At 46.5% G+C, this 19,877-nt stretch overlaps 1 protein-coding gene across 2 annotated transcripts in view; it reads right to left on the bottom strand.

The window, feature by feature from the left end:
- The window catches only part of LOC118363667 (neuropilin-2-like), a 60,387-nt gene that overhangs the window by 11,330 nt on the left and 29,180 nt on the right, over window positions 1-19,877 (bottom strand). For both annotated transcript variants that reach the window (XM_052488500.1, XM_052488501.1), the window contains exons 8-12: window positions 12,051-12,195; window positions 10,239-10,588; window positions 9,923-10,067; window positions 2,977-3,057; window positions 2,643-2,804 (exon numbers count right to left, since the gene is read on the bottom strand). In XM_052488500.1, the coding sequence (XP_052344460.1) occupies window positions 2,643-2,804; window positions 2,977-3,057; window positions 9,923-10,067; window positions 10,239-10,588; window positions 12,051-12,195 (883 nt within the window). The remainder of the gene's footprint in view (window positions 1-2,642; window positions 2,805-2,976; window positions 3,058-9,922; window positions 10,068-10,238; window positions 10,589-12,050; window positions 12,196-19,877) is intronic.

Raw genomic sequence — 19,877 nt, 5'->3', positions numbered from 1 at the left:
CCAGCCAATCAGCAGCCGCGACCAAGACAACAGTCTGGCCCAGCCAATCAGCAGCCATTACCAAGACAACAGTCTGGCCCAGCCAATCAGCAGCCGCTACCATGACAACAGTCTGGCCCAGCCAATCAGCAGCCACTACCAAGACAACAGTCTGGTCCAGCCAATCAGCAGCCGCTACATTTTGGCCATCGAGCCAGACAACCACTAAACAATTATGCACTAGCCAGAGTGCCACGAGCCAGACAGCATTCTCCAACAACCAATCAGCAGCCTTCACTATGAGAGATGGTGGCGACATGAGGAGCAGCAGCACTCACCAGGTCTATGACCCCAAGAGGAGGAGGATGTAAATGTGAGAGACTCTTAAGGGTCATTTTTTCCCAAAAATGGAGGGTCAGAGTCACAACCAAAAGACTCAGTCCATCACAGAGACCTTGATGTGTGGATCACAGCCGTAGAACCGCAAGCTTGACTATTTTTAATAGAAAAATAAATGTTTCATTGTTTGCAAACTAAATCCAGCATGGCTCTTTTGTGTCCATGTTATGGTGGTTACTGTAGCTAGCTACATGTACGTCGAAAAATAATGTGTTGTCGTGGAGGGAACTAAATCATTTATTTGATTATATTAAACGTTTAGACCACCTGTAGAAGGACAGCAATCAGCATCCATAATGTAAATGCAGATAACTCACTTGTAATGAATTTAACACTTTATCAAGGAAATGTACACTCTACAATTTGTACCTAACTTAAATCTGGGAGACGACTGAAGTTTGTATTGTATATGAGAGGGAGAGAAAGCTTGAGTACATTCAAGAGTGTATTCTACTGTGCAGTATGTGCATGTGTGTGTAGCCACCCTAATAGTCGGTCACGATGACAGCCCCCCTCTGCTCTCTAGTGTGTGTGCCACATCAGTGTGTGTGTGCTTGTAAGGAGCCCTCCCATGTAGCACCATACAGCACTGTCTATCGCTGTGTGTCTATCTGTGTGTGAGTGTGTGCGTGCGCGAGTGTGTGACTGCATGGGTGTGTGACTGTGTGTATGAGTGTGTGTGCGCGAGGGTGTGCATGCGTCCGCACGTCTGCGCTTGTGTATGTGTGGCTCTTCACCACACAGAAAACATCCCCACTTTATCAAACTGATCTTAATGCGTTCGCAGAGGCCCCCCTCTCCCTACACCTCGGGTGAACCCGGCGTCTCTGAACGCTCCCCCCATTGTTCCGCAGCTTGTTCAGCAGACAGCTCATAATCGAGAGGGGCGCGTTCACGTGATATGATGCAACAGCATTATTAATCCATTTTCTCAGCAGTCTCCTGCAGCGAGCGAAGACAAAGAGATCTCAATCTACAAACACAGGCCTCGTTATGGACGCCGCAGGCACCACGCGTTGATATGCTTCGCCACTAGTTCTCCGGCTGTTATGTTTTCACATTTTAGAGAGAGAGATCAAGAGGTTACTGGGTCTGAGTTTTCTGGGTCACGAGAGAGATAAAGGAAGGGAGGGAGAGAGAGAGGGGGAGAGAGAGAGAGAAAGAGGGGGGAGCGTGGGACAGTGAGATGGAGATAGAGAGAGAAAGGGAGAATGAGAGAGAGAGAGAGAGAACCTCTCTATTAGGCTAACCACTAACAGAGTGATGCGATGCGATTGGGTGATTTGGCTCCAAACCTCGTCCTACATACCCAGGGATTCCCCGATCTAAAGCCCAGGTGACATCAGAGATTCCGAACCACTTTGAGCGCGAGCAGGTCCTGAGACTCCCCCTTTTAATTCTTCACAGCTGCAGCTTGTTAAATATTTCATGGGCCCCCATTCGAAATATATCAAAACCAATGAATTTTAAAACAAGGTCAGGATAACAATCCCTTTAACCCTCATTTGCCGGAGTCCGAAATGGCCCCCTGTTCCCTATTATAGTGCACTGCTTTTGACCAGTACCCATAGGACCGGCTCATAGGGACCTGGTCAAAAGTAGTGAACTATATAGGGAATAGGATGCCATTTATAGCACTGTCAGTGTAAGAAAACCTCAAAGAAAAACTCCAAACTGCTCATATCTTTAATTAATATGCCAAAAGCTTCACTCTTTTTTGATCTGGGGGTATGTATAAAGGGGACTTTGTAATTGCTCTAAGTACATGGAAGGCTACATAGGGAGCCAGAGATTTGCCTGCAAGGTAATCGAGGGGCAGGAATGCACGGCTGGGAATATGGTTTTCCTGTTTTCTTCCCTCTAGAATCTCTTGCCTCTGTAGTTAATAAGTGCTACTGGTTCTTAGCTTTTTCCTGCCCAGAACGCTCCCGGAACAATCTGTTAGCGTCACAGAGTTGTAGCGCAGTCACAGAGAGCAGAGTGGATGAGTTACACGTTACAAGTGTGTGCGTGTGTGTGTAGGTCTGTGTGGTTGTGTGTGTTTATAAGTCACAAAATCAGCCTCGGCTGAGGTTCAAACAGCGTTTTTGTACCTCCACATGTTTACGAACACCAAACAAGTACTTCACTGTATATCAAGCTAAATTACCCCCAAGTGGCGATCTAACCTCTTTCTTGCCTTCTGAACATGGTTGTTGTGAACCACCATTGCCAACCCTGACTTATGGGGGGAAGCTAGCTGTGCTATGCTCAGGGAGACTCACCGCTGGGGGGCAGAGCGAGATCCAGGCTGGGGCCCTGGGCTGGGGCTTTGGAGCTGCTGTGGAGGGACCAATGGAGAGGGGCGCTGAGGTCGTGAGTCCAGCCACACAGACCCTGCTCAAGGTCACACACACCACCCATTGACGGAGGGGAGGAGCTAGCTCCTGGAGAGAAAGGGTGGGAGAGGGACAGAGAAAGACACAGAGAGAGAGAGAGAGAGAGAGAGAGAGAGAGAGAGAGAGAGAGAGAGAGAGACATCAACCATCAAACATTCTACAATATTATACAAACATAAAGTTTGCAACATTTCCACACAGTATGCTTACAGACACTCACCTCTGCCCGACCGCTGGGCAGTGCTACTCTCCATTGGACCAGACAAAGTCGGCGTGGCTGTGTCAGCCAGCGTGCTGGTTTCTATGGAGGCACAACACATAAGTGTTGTCAGTTACATCCAAGATGCTCAAAATGAAACATACTCAATGAAACAACATCGTATTGTGAATGTGACCACAGCTTTCTGACTAATCAACAGTTTGCCCATGAATACAATTTCTCAATCTCTGCTTCTCACAGAATCTCTGCTTCTCACAGACTGCTTCTCACAGACTAGTGCTTACTCCACACACCTAAATGAGAGTCTGAGTTCATCTCCAATGCTCCTTCCCTCCCTCCCTCCCTCCCTCCCCCTCCCAGACGAGGTGACAGGCTGAGCCAGGCGGTGATAGCCCAGTCATGTTGTGTCTCTTAGCCCCGACATCTCCCTCCCTCCATGGGTCTGTTAGCTCAGACATCTCCCTCCCTCCATGGGTCTCGACCGTCTCCACCTCCATCCACAGCCCAGTCAGACCAGTGGCTGGGGCCCTGTCAGGACAGGCCAGACACCAGTCTCCATGGGGGATGAATGGGCCTAGCTAGTTCACCCTCGAATGGATGCACACACACACACATGAGCAAGCGCGTACACACACGGATGCGAGTGCACACACACACACTCCTTCCAGCAGCACATGGTCTACAGACTGCATTAGGAATGTTATCGGCGATAAGTGGCCATGCTATTGGGACCAGATGGGACAACCCTGGCTCCGTTATGCAATGACAGACGGAAAGGTTTGGGTCATCTCTGCATTCTAACCACAATCTAACCAAGGTCCTAATCATATTATCATACACCCATGGCCCCATATATCGCATCATGGGAATTTGTGGAAACTCTGTTCCAGGCTCCGTTCCAAAAGTTTGGGAACCACTGCCTCAGAGTATACTTGTGCTTTCTGATCATTTCTATGTAAAAATCTGTATCCAAGATGGCAAAACATTTTTCCCCCCCAAGCATTCATACTCTCCCCAAGATGTAATTTAGGAGCGTGCAATAACTGGAGAGACACACAAAACTCGAACATCTGGAAAGCAAGACTGCTAGTGCAGAATCTGGATGCATCTGCAGTCCAATGACATAGCTGCTAGATAATAGCTACATCAGTGTAATGATGCTTCCTGGGCATGGCTAGCGCCGTTAGCGTTGAGCGGGCGTTTGAGAAACACAGACGACAACAAACATGGAGGGAAGTTGATTACGTTGTCCATATTAGGACAGATTGAAACGAGTCCTGCTGGGACTGAGGCTGTCCTAATATGGACACCATAGTTGATTGATCCTTTGACATTTTACCGTGACACAACTGCTTGTGAGGAAAAAATGAAACGGATGAAATGAATGAAACGTACACAGCCGGACGTCTGGCGCTGTGGAAAAACACAGCTAAAATAGTGCTACATGAAAGAATAGTGCCCAGCTGTTGAGGTCTCTGACTGCGTGACATTAGCCTGACGTTAATGTCACACCCTTTACTGAGGCAATTAGTTGGCCGATCAGATTTTAATCACCAAGGAGCTATGGGGACCCCACCGGAAATACGTTAACCCCCTACTCCTCCCTAACCTTTTTCACATCCGAGGACCGTGTATCCTGTTATTTTATCCCCCTTAGCGCAAGCCATTCGTACAAGCCGTTGCATCTCCGTGCTTTCAAAGGTCAGGCCTTGTCACAGTGGAAACAGATTGACCTTTGTGGGGTGTGATAGGGGTGTGTGTGTGTGTGTGTCTGTCTGTGTCTGCGTGTATGACAGAGGTGTCAGGGGTACCGGGAGGGAGACGAGGAGCTATGACCTGCCTGCCTCTCCCCGAGGGCTCTCCACTCCTTGACATGTGTGAGGACACAGCTACAGAGCTGCGTCGAGAGGCCGGCCTTTATACAGTATCACTGTTCCTTTCTCCTTGCGCAGAAGACCTCCTCGTGCAGCAGAAGCAGGAGAAGGACTAGACGTGCAGGGAGAGGATCCCCTCATTCAGGAGAAGGACTCCTTATTCAGGTAGAGCGTCCCCTCATGCATCAGAAGGCCTCCTCATGCAGGGAGAGGGACCCTCGTGCAGGAACAGCCCCTGTGATTTGTCACATGCACCGAATACAACAGCTGTAGACCTTACAGTGAAATGCTTACTTACAAGCCCTTAACCAACAATGCTTTAAGAGGTTTTATAAGAAAAAAAGTGTTAAGTAAAAAAAAATATATATATATAAGTAACAAATAATGAAACATCATAAGTAAAATAACAATAGCAAGGCTAAATACAGGGGTTACCGGTACAGAGTCAATGTGCAGTCGAGGAGAATGAGGCCTGCACCTCAGACCGGAAAGGAGTACAGGGCTCATATGTACAGTATCAAGTGTCTTATAGTAAGTAGGAAGACTGTTTTTTCTTGGATCGACTCAGCCCTCTTATCTATGTTATGTCATCTGCTGTGATCTAAAAACGCAAAACCGATCCGAAATCAGAAGTCCTACACTGAGACGCTTGATACAAACGGCACCAGGGGAACTGTCATGTTTCAGAGAATACAGTGAACAGCGCTCCACCCCTTCCCTTTGCTCACTGTTCTCGACCCCCCTACAACGCTCCTTCTCTTCTGGAAAACAGCCATAGCTCTCGCTGAACAATCTGACTCAACAAAATTTGAGCAAGAAAAAAATGTCAATTATGTAAAGAGCCTCTGTAAAACTCACAAACACACACCCGCCCGCCCACACATTAAACCAGCGCAATTGTCAAACGCACGTTGCTTTGCAAATTCGACCTGTTAAAACCGGCGCTCTTCTATTTTCAAACCCTGGATTGGTAATTTACCTGTTTTTTGAGCTTGCTTGTGCTGAGGTGGGAGGGGTGTTAATATTTTAGCTGTGTCCATAAAAACGTGCGCCAAAGTGCCAATTTCAGGCAGCGCTCGTGAGGATATTTAAGACCAACCAGAAGCTGGTTTTAGCAATAAAACAGCAGAAGTGCATCCTTTCCAGCCATGACGTAAAGTACCCATATGCACATGGAACAAGAAGAGATCAAGAGATAGACACAAAAATGCCCCCCCCCCATTTATTTGTATTATTATTAAAAACCAAGCATAGCCTCCCCTGCAGTCAATGAAGACAGGTTTTATTTTAGTCCTGCCCAATGCATTTGTTTTGTCCTGCTCAATCCATTCGCTCACTTTGAAATCCATTTTAAATCACCAAAGCTTTATTAAGACATCAAGTTTGGGAGCAGCAAAAACAGTGAGCAGACATCCCCTTTCTATCTATGTACTATTGTACATGATTTTAGCCAGTTATTGTTTTGGATGCGCGTAAAAACCCCTCCACGCAGGCTACATGCCCAATATGGAAAACTATATTATATAATCCGAAGGTTCCTGTAACAATTGCTTGTTTTCTGTTTAGTTTGATTAAAAAACAAGCCCGTGTAGGCTACCCTTACCCTACAACAACGAAACAGCAATGTAGGCCGATTGTGAATAAGATTTTATTCTTAACTGACTTGCCTAGTTAAATAAAGGTTAAATAACAAAAATAAAATAAACATTTGGAAACCTTTTATGGATAGCCTTTTTGGCTAATGCATGGCCAGGATAAGAAAGACACCAGACACATTGCTGTTGAACCAGCTTTCGTTATAGTAGGGTAAAGTTAGCCTATAAGGGCTTGTTTTTTAATCAAACTAAACAGAAAACAACCTATTGTTACAAGAACCTATATATAATATAACCTTTATATAATCTATCTTTCCACGTTGGGCATGTAGCCTGCGTGGAGGGTTTTTTACGCGCATCCAAAATAATAACAGGAGCTGGCTAAAATAATGGGCTATATAGCCTACGTGGACAGTTAACTGCCTTGTTCAGGGGCAGAATAACAGATTGTCAGCTCGGGGATTTGATCCAGCAACCGTTCGGTTAATGGCCCAACGTTTTAACCGCTAGGCTACCTGCCAACCCTGAAATGTTTCACTCTTAGTCGTCATGCGTTTGCATTATTCCCAATTCACATAGGCCTACCTGCAGTGCACAGGCAACTCTATTCGGCTGGTATAAGTCCCCATTCCAAAGAGCACATCTTGTCCAGTTAGTAAAGACGCACTCCTCCAAACATATTCAACTGATTCAGTCCTATAACGCCATATCAGCGGTAGGCCCAGGCTACATGTGGCTTATTGAGAACGTGCCACACACATACAAGACAATTCACAAGAGCCTAGTATTACTATTTATTTGAAGTGCGATGCGTAAAGGCCTTTATTCATTGACGCCAATTACAACAATTATGACTGTCAACACTCCAAACATATTGAGCAAACACCAGCTGTTTTTTTTAATACTTTTTTATACTGTATACTTTTGTTTCAAAGTAAATTTGTTTAAGATTACAGAGAAGCACTCTGTGTGACCCTAATTTAGCCCACTGCAGTGAAAGGTTCAAATAGAGCCCAATATGTCCTTGAAGACTGTAAAACAAAGCCTAAGAGAAACCTCCGAAGTTGATCTTGAAAGAAGGCAGAAAGAGATATCCAGGCAGTTTTGTGTCCAAGGCATGTGTGTGTGTGTGTGTGTGTGTGTGTGTGTGTGTGTGTGTGTGTGTGTGTGTGTGTGTGTGTGTGTATAAGTGTGTATGTGTGTGAGGTGTGTGTGTAAAGAAATGAGACCAAAGAGCCTGGAATGGACAGCAGAAAACAGAGAGGGGGAGTGTGTGATGAGAAACAGCAGAGGAGAGTGGAGGAAATAAGAAGAACAAAAACATTTACAGACCCACGCACTATGCCTAAGGGTGGGAACAGAGAGAGGAGAGGAGAGAACAGAGCCATGTGTGGGATTTAACAGAGAGACAGAGAGACAGAGAGAGACAGAGAGACAGACAGAGAGAGAGAGATACAGAGCAAGGAGAGAAAGAGAGAGAATAAGAGCGAGAATGAGAAAGAGAGGTGGTGGGAGAAAAAAGGAGGGGTGACAAAAGATTTACAATCCTCCCTCCTGTGTTACGAGGCATAGCACTCCAACCCTCCCGCACTGTGAACACTTGTGGACCAAATGCTCTGTTGAACAGCAGTGTGGTGTTAAACTACTCCATCTCTCTGGGATGTCCTCCATGTCCAATAAAGAGGAGCCTGTGACGGATTGCTTTAACACGGGGCTTTCACCTGGTCTCAATGCCTTTTACATGTGGCAGGGTTAACACCGGAATGGCGGTGGCCTCAAGGTGAAGGGTTGCCGGTGTGAATCCCAGGGCCTGTGTGTAGACCCCACTGGGGGCAGCAGCAGGAAGCGATGGGGCGAGGAGGAAGTGACATAGGACAGCAAGGAGAGAGAGATGTAGGGAGGGGAGGAATGCAGCTCATTTGTCAGTCAGTCATGTAGGCCAATCATGGGTGTGGTACTGAGGGTCCCTAACAAAGGGCACTAGCCTGTTATTCTGACAGAGAGAGAGCGTGTGTGTGTTTTGTGTCCTCTTGTTCTATGTTAGCGGAGGGTTCTGGCCTTGTTTCTCCTCTCTAATGGCATAGTGAGTGAGTCAGAGAGGAGTGGGATGAAATATTAAGAGGTCCACGTCCTCCTTACACCACCAAACAGGGCTGTGTTCCTTATGCACAGATGCACACGCACGCATACACACGCACACACACAAGCTCTCCCCTAACACTGATTACAGTGTGTAGGTGTAGGTGTTGAGAATTCAGCGCAGATGTCCTGTGTAGGCCCATTAGGAGCCATTATAGTGTCTGTCTGTGTGTGTTTATGTGTATGTGTTGAACATCCTAGTCAGGGTGGGAACAGAGAGAGGGGCCTAGAACCAGCTCAGGGGAGATGAGGTGTGTGTGTGTGTGTGTGTGCGTGCGTGCGTGCGTGCGTGCGTGTGTGTGTGTGTGTGTGTGTGTGTGTGTGTGTGTGTGTGTGTGTGTGTGTGTGTGTGTGTGTGTGTGTATGCGTGTGTGTATGCGTGTGTGTATGCGTGTGTGTATACGTGTGTGTGTGTGTAGGTGTTGAGCCCACTGTCTGGTGCTGTAGCTCAGGTGTCCTGCGTAGGCCCAGTGGGAGTAGTGAGCAGTGAGAGGCCAGATGTGTCTACTACCTCACATCTGGATAGCAGACCATACCAGCAGTGTGTGCGTGCATGGTACCCTTGGGACAGATTGCTCAAAACCCGTCCAACCCTTTCTCCACTCCCTGTAACTTTAACCTTCACTCTTTCCAAGACTCCCCTGATTTTTCCACTTCCACTTGCTTTCCAACTCCCTAATCATGTATCCAGTAGACTCACAGATGATATATAGTATGCGCACGCCCACACACTTTTTAAAAATATACCCAAACCGTTCAAAAGTTTGGGGTCACTTAGAATAGTCCTTGATTTTGAAAGAAAAGCTCATTTTTTGTCCATTAAAATAACATCAGATTGATCAGAAATACAATGTAGACATTGTTCATGTTGTAAATGACTATTGTAGCTGGAAACAGGTGATTAAAGAAGCAATAAAACTGGCCATCTTTAGACTAGTTGAGTATCTGGAGCATCAGCATTTGTGGGTTCGATTACAGGCTCAAAATGGCCAGAAACAAACACCTTTCTTCTGAAACTCGTCAGTCTTCTTGTTCAGAGAAATGAAGGCTATTCCATGCGAGAAATTGCCAAGAAACTGAATATCTCATACAACGCTCTGTACTACTCCCTTCACAGAACAGTGCAAACTGGCTCTAACCAGAATAGAGGACATTTCTAAAGTGACCCCAAACTTTTGAACAGTAGTGTATATGTGTAGGATATTTTGGCAGTTATGAAATGACAGAGAGGAGAAACAGATTGAAGGTTTGGAGCGGGGATTGAACCCCGGTCCCTGGTGGGGAGAGGAGTGTGCATGTGTCTAAGCTGAGAATGTTAATATAATTCCACAGGCTTACCTGGCACGTCACAGCCCAATATTTCTACTCTCATCCCGATCCCGGCAGGAGACCACCTCTCTGGATAGATCCTGATGAACTGGGCCAGGGTCTCCTCAAAACGCCGTAGCTCAGGGGTGTCGTAGTGGGTATTCCCCTCAAATATCTGCAACACACACACAGAAATAAAGCAGAAATAATGAAATGTACTGTGGCAAAAATCTTTATGTAGATTATTTAAATGAGTATAATCATACTTTACCCTGACACGCACGCACACACACACAACCCCAACAACACCCCCACCCCTACACATGTCCCCCTCCCCCACACCCACCTTGGGCAGGCTGGTCTTGCTGTCCATAACGAACCCCCAGTCCTTCCCGTCTAGACTGTGAGCCACGCGGTACTTCCTCACAAAGGCCCTGTTGTCCGTGCTGCTTGTCCCTTCTCCGCCCCTCGCCCCCTGGGTAATAATCCCCCCGACAGTCTTGGGGACACCCAGGTCCACTTGGAGCCACTCCTCCCCAGCCAGGGGCTGAGCGGGGCCGGGGAACCAGCCTGAGTGGCTGCCCACTAGGCGGGCATTCCCAGGGGACCACAGCATGTCTCGAGCTGACGAGGCTGAGATCTGGGCGTCGGGGAGCAGGCCAGAGAGGAGGCCCTGCATCTCTGAACACGGAGCATCTGAAATTAGGGAAGAAGATGGGTGGGGAGAGGGATGGGGAAGGGAGGGGGAGTGGGAAGGGAAGGGAAATTATTCATTAAAAATCCCCTTTATTGGGTAAATGTCATACATTACACAAAACTATCACATTTCAACCCTCACATATTATCTGTAAAAGAAGCAACGAGAGAGAAGGAGGGAGAGAAGGGGAGGGGTTACAGGAGATGAAAGAGGAGGAAGAGAGAGAGAGATGGAACTAGGAGAGAGAAGAAAGAAAGATCGAGGGAGAATGGTAGAGAGAGAAAGAGGACGGTAGAGGAGATTAGCGAGGAAGAGACCGAGGGAGAAACGGGAGAGAAGACCAGAGACAAGACGAGACAGAGGGAGTGAGACCAAGAGAGGAGAGAGAGAGAGGAGAAGAAGACAGGAGAGAGAGTGAGGAGAGAGAGAGAGGAGAGCATTAGTAGGGTTGACGGTTTAAGAGCACACAGATCAAAGTTTCATGCTGTTATCTCACAGCACTAGCAATGAATGTAAATTATGGATAAATGGCAACAGAAATGCATGTGTGTGTGTGTGTGGGTGTGTGTGTGTGTGACTGTGTGTATCAACGTGAGGTCATCGTGCTTGTCTTCAAGTGACTATGTGTACCTGAACGGTGAGAGCCAGTCTAACATACACTTGCAATACTAGCTAATGAGTGGTACTCTCTCTCCCCCTGTGAATCACAGTTCAAGATTTACAAGTGAACAAGAGTGTCATGAATGATTGATTGTGACCCATTCTTGTGACATACTGCATCTGCGAGATTGTTCACCGTTCAGGGGTTGAGAGAAAGTAGGTTGATATCCTGAAGTCAAAAAACTATTTAAAGGGCAGGAGAGGGAGAGGGAAAAGGGGAGAGACAGAGAATTACTCAGAGGTAGAGAAAGGCTATTGATAGAGAGAATTGGAGTAGGTGGAGAGGGAGCGAGAGAGGGAGAAAGAGTGAAAAGCAAGAACAGAGTATGGAATGAGAGAGAAAGTGAGAGAAAATAATGATTTTGAGGGAGAAATTTAGGAGAAGGAGGAAGGAGAGCAGAAACATAGTGGAAATATAGAGCGAATGAGAGTGAGGGAAAAGACGAATGCGGAGGAGGAAGTGATTGGAGACGTGCTGGCTGAGAACGGAGTAAAACTTTGATTAGACTAATGCTCTGGTTGCTGTCGGAAGTTCTTATGTTTGCGTGTGTGTGTGTGTGTGTTTGTGTGTGTGCTCATGTTACTGCGTAGTTAATGCCTAAACTGTCTGGCATTTCTTCTAAGGGGATATTTTAAGTTTCTTCACTGACAGTGCAGGAGATGCCGGAACACATTTTGTCTCTCAAAAATACTCTGTTTTGACGTGGAGTGGGACAGAGGACATAATGTAAAGGATGCTTCAAGTATCTAAGGCAAAATAACTGAAACACCTGTTTCCCCGTGGCTCCCTCTCACACACACCTATGATCTGGCAGCCGTAGAGCTCGAAACGCAGGGCAATGCCGTTCTTCCACACCTGAGGCCGGATGCGTACGAAGCGGGCTAAGACGGGCTGGGGTATGCGGTTCAACACCACCTCATATGGGTCTGTGTTAGCATGGAACACCTGGAGAACACACAGAGAGCGGTATATGGTTAGACGCTGATACCAATCAAAAGATACCACATACATTTTATACCACACACACACACGCGCACACTCACACACGCGCGCACACTCACGCACGCACGCACGCGCACACACACACCAGCAGTGCTAGGGCACGGTGTTAAAGATGGCCACACCGACAGAAGTGCATAGCCTTTGTTGCTGCTCGATGCATCAGCCGGCGCAAAGGGGATGAGTGAGTGACACAGTGAAAGGAGAGGATTGCTGCGCTCAATTTCTTGACCGTAAATCGCTCTGGATAAGAGCATCTGCTAAATTACCAACATGTAAATGTGAATTAAATCTGCAGGTGCGTGGAGCTATGAACTGTGCGTGTCAAAAAGAGGGGATTTTTGTCCTCACATTCCAAACAATAATCTTGGGACTTTAATTTTTTTTATTTTTACAAAAAGTGAAAAAGTGTGCGAGGAAGTTTTCAGTTCTCTCTTCCTCGCAATCTCTCTCTACCACAAACATCCATAGCCCGCAGTGTGAGTCTCGCTTCGCTGCACACACACAGAGCCCCAGCTAAGCACAGACAACCTAAACACAGATCCAATGACACCCACCCAGCTGTCTGTCTGTGTTTGTGGGGCAAACTGTGAGGGATGGTAGGGGTTTGGAAGGGCAGACACACACGCTACGAACACACACACATCCCAAACACACACTCCCCTTCCCCCACCGTACACACACACTACCACCCTGGGGGGACTGAACAGTGGACAGAAATGCTTGATGGACATGACAGGGCAAGGTCGGACAGGATTGGGCGTTCTGTAACAATAACAGGAAGTCTCCGCCAGGAGGACAGGACAAGTCCAAGGACTACTTCCTGTGGCATCCGTCCTGAACGTCCACCCCACTCCTTACACCTCCCTTCCTCTCTTGACCCCTCAGGGAGCGAGGTTAGAGGTTAGAGGGTAAATGTGACTGTAGGAGAGGAGCCTCTCCCTTGTTTAGGGGAAGGACACAGACAGACAACAGACGTCCCCTCATGCCCGTGGGAGGAACCAATGGTGAGAGACGTCTGACCCACCTCATGTCCTATCCCTCTATCCAATCTGGAGGTCTTCCACCAACCACACCCCATCAAAACATCTCTCTCTCTCTACTCTCTCTCCATTCTCTGTTCCACTCCCCCTCTCTCTCTCTCCAAGTGAGGCTCATTGCCAGTCTGAAACCACAGAGAGACACAGGAAACAACAAGACCGTCCTCTGGGGTGCGATATTATATTTTCCTCTCCTCTCTATGTATCGGAGGCTATAATCATTGTACCAACCTTTCCTTCACTCTCTCTTCCTCTTCCTCACTACAGTCTTTTCACTCTCTTCCGATCTTCCTCTCCCTGTGTCCGAGGCCACTCTGTCCCCCGGTATTTTGATTGGCCCTGTGCACTGTGTATGCTCATACGCATGTGTGTTAACCGAACACCCATGAGTCCAAACCACAAACCGCCCTCCACAAGTGAACATAGCCAGTTCTCACCTGCTGCCAGATGGTATAGAGATAATGTCACTTATCTTTTAACGGCCCAAACTACATTTTAGAACTCCATTTTGTGACGTCAGACACATTCTGGGGGGCATGAGGGCGAGAGTTTTTTTTTTTTTGAAAATAAAGAAGGATATGAGAGAGGGAGAAATAGAGAGAGAGAGGGTGGGGGATAGGAGAAGGAGAGTCGTGCTGCAGACATCCCCAGTCCCCTCTGTTTCCTCTTCCTCTCTCTAGTTACATCCTTACCCCTGACCTCAATTACCCTATCAGCAGGGTCAAAGGTCATTCCGCTCATTAGACACCTGGACATTTGCTGGAAACAGGAGAAGGGTCATAAAGTTGTGTGTGTGTGTGGGTTAGAGTTGATGTTTGGGTATATGAGTGTGCATGAGTTTTTGTTAGAGCATGTGTATGCTCTATGTACATCATATGTGTTCATGCAAATTACATGAGTGTGTGATGCTATGGGATGTCCCATTGTTGCTCTGGCAGACTGTGGGTGTCATTCAGCCAGTCGTCTGGGCAAACCTTGGTGGGGGGCGCTTAACCAGTCTAGCTCCGCCTCTATACAGCACACAGGGCAAAGAGGGCTAAATAATTAACATTGTCATGTTGTCTCCTCGTGTGGCAGGTCATGAAATTATAATGAACCCCCCAACGAACCCCTTAACCCACCCTACCCTAGCCCTACTGCACCACTTCACACATATACACACCCCGGAACCCCTCCCATATTTATGTGACGGTCAAATGCCTGGAGCGGATGGACACCGGCGGAACAGAGGCACCATGGATATTTAACTATTGATGACCCTCCGGAGAAGAATGGGGTCACCGCAAAAGAGAAGGAGTGTGTGTGAGTGTGTGCAGAGGAGTGGAAGGAGGTAGTGTCAGACTGGGCTGAGTCTCCCAGATGAAAACACTTCTCTAAAAACAAGCTGGAGAGAAAACAAAGAATAACAAATGGAGACTTACGAGAGAGAGAGAGAGAGAGGAGAGAGAGAGAGAGAGAGAGAGAGAGAGAGAGAGAGGGAGGGAGAGAGAGAGAGAGAGAGAGAGAGAGAGAGAGAGAGAGAGAGAGAGAGAGAGAGAGAGGGAGAGAGAGAGAGAGAGAGAGAGAGAGAGAGAGAGAGAGAGAGAGAGAGAGAGAGAGAGAGGGAGAGACTCAACTCATTCCGAGATGATCCATTTGCCTTCTCTCTGTCCCTGCTGTGTTTCCCTTCAAGCTGATGGCACCACAGGGAGATGTGGCCAAGCTCTGCACAAGACATTCTCTCTCTGTCTTTCTAACCATCCATCCCCCTCCCTCCCTCCCTCCCTCCCGCCTTCCGTTTCTTGCTCCGTATGAAGATGTTGACAATTGGTTCCAACTGGCTGCTTTCCACTAGTGGCTTGAAGAGGGGGCCAGCAGGGCTGAGGAGTGTGTGTGTGTGTGTGTGTGTGTGTGTGTGTGTGTGTGTGTGTGTGTCTACATGAGGAGTGCTGAGGTACTCCTTTGAAATGGTCTCCCACCCCTTCACACAGTTGTTTTTGTCAATGTCTCCCACTCTGCCCCACTTCCCTCATTTCTCTCTCATCACACTGCAAATGTGTGTGTGGGTGAGTGTGTGTGTGTGCTAGGTGTATGTGTGTCTACATGCCTGTGTGTGTGTCTATGTGCTTGAGTGTGTAGACATGCCTGCGTATATGTTTGTGTGTGTGTGTGTCTACGTGCCTGCGTAAATGCGTGTGTTTCTACATTTGAGTGTGTGTGTGTGTTTGACACAGCTAGCGTGTGTGACTGACAGTAACAGGCTGTAACTGCAGTGTGGGCTGTTTTTCTCCCAGGTCACAGAGTGGCAGATTTAGCACAGTAAGACAATGCATTTCTGCAAAACACACCATGTCTGTTTATTATTTGGGCTAATGTGATTCCCCCATTCAGTCAGACACAATGTGTGTTTGTGTATGCGAATGTGAATGCATGTGTGTATGTCTTTATGAGTGCATGTGTGTATGTGTATGTGAGAGAGCTGTGTCAAGTAACGATGTGCATGTGTGAGTAGCATGATGCCTATTTAATAAATCACACATGCTCCAACAATAAACGCTCACAGAGGAAGAGGAATAGCAATTTGGCACAAATGGAACTCTATGCTATGATGCCATTTCAGTCAAAATCATAGACATGGGGTGTATTTACTAGGAACTAAACTGAAGCAAACAGGCTGAAAAGGGGAGGGAGCCAACTGAATTTGTCCAATAAGAATTGCTTCGTTTCGTTTTTCTGTTTGCTACGGCGTGCACTAATGAATAAGGCCCTGGTGTTACTTGCATGATTCTTCAGATCCGCTTTATGAGAACTGCTGATGTTTCCAACCTTCTGTCGCTCACTACGGAACAATGACTAGAAACCTCCAGCTGCTGTATCCATGTGTCGGCACCCTGCTCCCACACATACTTTGACGCACATGCACACGCACACACACACACACACACACACACACACACACACACACACACACACACACACACACACACACACACACACACACACACACACACACACACACACACACACACACACACACACACAGCTCTGGAAAAAATTACAAGACATACTGCAAAATGATCCGATTCTCTGGTTTTACCATTTATAGGTGCAGTTGAAGTCGGAAGTTTACATACACCTTAGCATTTAAACTCAGTTTTTCCACAATTCCTGGAAATGTAATCCTAGTAAAAAATTCCATGTCTTAGGTCAGTTAGGATCACCACTTTATTTCAAGAATGTGAAATGTCAGAATAATAATAGAGAGAATGGGTCAGAAGTTTACATACACTCAATTAATATTTGGCAGTATTGCCTTTAAATGGTTTAACTTGGGGAAAACATTTTGGGTAGCCTTCCACAAGCTTCCCACAATAAGTTGGGTGAATTTTGGCCCATTCCTCCTGACAGAGCTGGTGTAACGGAGTCAGGTTTGTAGACCTCCTTGCTTGCACACGCTTTTCAGTTCTGCCCACTAATTTTCTATAGGATTGAGGTCAGGGCTTTGTGATGGCCACTCCAATACCTTGACTTTGTTGTCCTTAAGCCATTTTGCCACAACCTTGGAAGAGTGCTTGGGGTCATTGTCCATTTGGAAGACCCATTTGAGACCAAGCTTTAACTTCCTGACTGATGTCATGAGATGTTGCTTCAATATATCCACATATTTTTCCCTCCTCATGATCCCATCTATTTTGTGAAGTGCATCAGTCGCTCCTGTAGCAAATCACCCCCATAACATGATGCTGCCACCCCCGTGCTGCATGGTTGGGATGGTGTTCTTCGGCTTGAAAGCCTCCCCCTTTTTCCTCCTAAACAAAATTATATTCATAAGGGCCAAACAGTTCTATTTTTGTTTCATCAGACCAGAGGACATTTCTCCAAATGGTGCAATCTTTGTCCCCATGTGCAGATGCAAACAGTAGTCTGGCTTTTTTATGGCGGTTTTGGAGCAGTTGCTTCTTCCTTGCTGAGCGGCCTTTCAGGTTATGTTGATATAGGACTCATTTTACTGTGGATATAGATCATTTTGTACCTGTTTCCTCCAGCATCTTCACAAGGGCCTTTGCTGTTGTTCTGGGATTGATTTGCACATTTCGCACCAAAGTACATTCATCTCTAGGAGACAGAACGCGTCTCCTTCCTGAGCGGTATGACGACTGTGTGGTCCCATGGTGTTTATACTTGCGTACTATTGTTTGTACAGATGAACGTGGTACCTTTAGGCGTTTCGAAATTGCTCCCAAGGACGAACCAGACTTTCTGAGGTCTTTCCCATGATGTCAAGCAAAGAGGCACTGAGTTTGAAGGTAGGCCTGGAAATACATCCACAGGTATACCTCCAATTGACTCAAATGATGTCAATTAGCCTATCAGAAGCTTCTAAAGCCATGAAATAATTTTCGGGAATTTTCCAAGCTGTTTAAAGGCACAGTCAACTTAGTGTATGTTCTGACCCACTGGAATTGTGATATAGTGAATTATAAGTGAAATAATCTGTCTGTAAACAATTGTTGGAAAAATTACTTGTGTCTTGCACAAAGTAGATTTCCAAACCAACTTGCCAAAACGATAGTTTGTTATCAAGAAATGTGTGGAGTGGTTAAAAAACTAGTTTTAATGACTCCAATCTAAGTGTATGTAAACTTCCAACTTCAACTGTATGTGTTTGGGCAAAATTTACATTTGTATTTTATTCTATAAACTACTGACAACATTTCTCCCAAATTCCAAATAAAACTATGGTCATTTAAAGAATTTATTTGCAGAAAATGACAACTGGTCAAAAATAACAAAATTTCACAGTGGGTGCGAGACCTGGAGAGGCCTTACAAGCCACAGTGTCTCGCACCCACTGTCAAATTTGGTGGAGGATCGGTGATGATCTGGGGATGCTTCAGCAAGGCTGGAATTGGGCAGATGTGTCTTTGTGAAGGATGCATGAATCAAGCCACGTACAAAGGTTGTCCTGGAAGAAAATGGGGCGGCAGGGTAGCCTAGTGGTTAGAGCGTTGGACTAGTAACCGAAAGGTTGCAAGTTCGAATCCCTGAGCTGACAAGGTCGTTCTGAACAGGCAGTTAACCCACTGTTCCTCGGGTGTCATTGGAAATAAGAATTTGTTCTTAACTGACTTGCCTAGTAAAATAAAGGTAAATTAAAAAAACGTGCTTCTTTCTGCTCTAACAATGCTCCCCAACTCTGATGATTGGTTATTCCACCAGGACAATGCTCCATGCTACAGCCAGGTCAATCAAGGTGTGGAAGGAGGACCAACCAATTTCCAGACCTAAACCTCTGGAATGTGATAAAGAGGAAGATGGACAAGCCATCAAACAAAGCCGAGCCGCTTGAATTTTTGCGCCAGGAGTGGAGTCACCCAATATCAATGTGAAAGACTGGCGGAGGGCATGCCAAGACGCATGAAAGCTGTGATTGAAAATCAGAGTTATTCCACCAAATATTGATTTCTGAACTCTTCCTAAGTTAAACAATGTGTGTTGTTTAAAACTGAATATTATTAACTTATTTTCTTTGCATTATTCGAGATCTGACAACACTGCATCTTCTTTGTTATTTTGACCAGTGGTCATTTTCTGCAAATCAATGCTCTAAATGACAATATTGTTTGGGGGAATTTGGGAGAAATGTTGTCAGTAGTTTATGGAATAAAACAAAAATGTAAATTTTACCCAAACACATACCTATATATAGTAAATACAGAGGAAGTGATCATTTTGCAGTGGTCTCTTCATTTTTTCCAGAGCTGTATAGGCACACATCCTCACGCACGCACACACTTCTGCACAAAATACACACGCAGACATGCACAGATTCATAGACAAACACATCCTGCAAACACACACACACGCTCAGCAGACGGACAGGAAGTCCCAATCCCTTTACTCATACTGTAGTTGACTTATACCTGACTACATATCACCAGTGTGACATGCGCGCGCGCGCACACACACACACACACACACACACACACACACACACACACACACACACACACACACACACACACACACACACACACACACACACACACACACACACACACACACACACACACACACACACACACTCCCATTACCAGCCCATTCGTTTAGCTAGAAACTAACTGTTAAATGACATGTCCCCTTTCATTGCCATGCCCCCCATCGTGTTCCCTGGTTTAAACACTTAAAGGATCTCTAAGGGCTTAGGGGCCAGGCTAACTCTAACTCGGACTCTGTGTGTCTGTCAGACGCCACCATTGTTGGATTAACTGTCACGGAACATACATATGGACAGAGGACGTTCTATCTTGCACGGCTCCAGATAACCCCTGGTCAAAACTCATCACCAGTCCCAGACACCCCGCTCTGAGGTCAGTGGTGGTGTGTGTGTGTGTGTGTGCGTGGGGGGGGGTCCAGCTGTTGGGTGTTTTTTATTTAATTCTAAATCCATTTGCTCAAATAATCGCCTCACAGACATTGTATGCCCCCCACTGTCACCCAAAGCTGAAACAGACAAAGAGGCGTCCCAAAGGGAGAAAGGAAGTTGGGATAAAAAAGCTGATGACTCTCCCCCTCTACGAGGCTGCTGTTGTCCACAGTGGCTTTAAC

The sequence above is a fragment of the Oncorhynchus keta genome, chromosome 30 (genome assembly GCF_023373465.1).
Source record: "Oncorhynchus keta strain PuntledgeMale-10-30-2019 chromosome 30, Oket_V2, whole genome shotgun sequence".
Taxonomy (NCBI): domain Eukaryota; kingdom Metazoa; phylum Chordata; class Actinopteri; order Salmoniformes; family Salmonidae; genus Oncorhynchus; species Oncorhynchus keta.
Note: the sequence above shows the minus strand (reverse complement) of the source record. Positions and strands in the feature narration are given on the sequence as shown.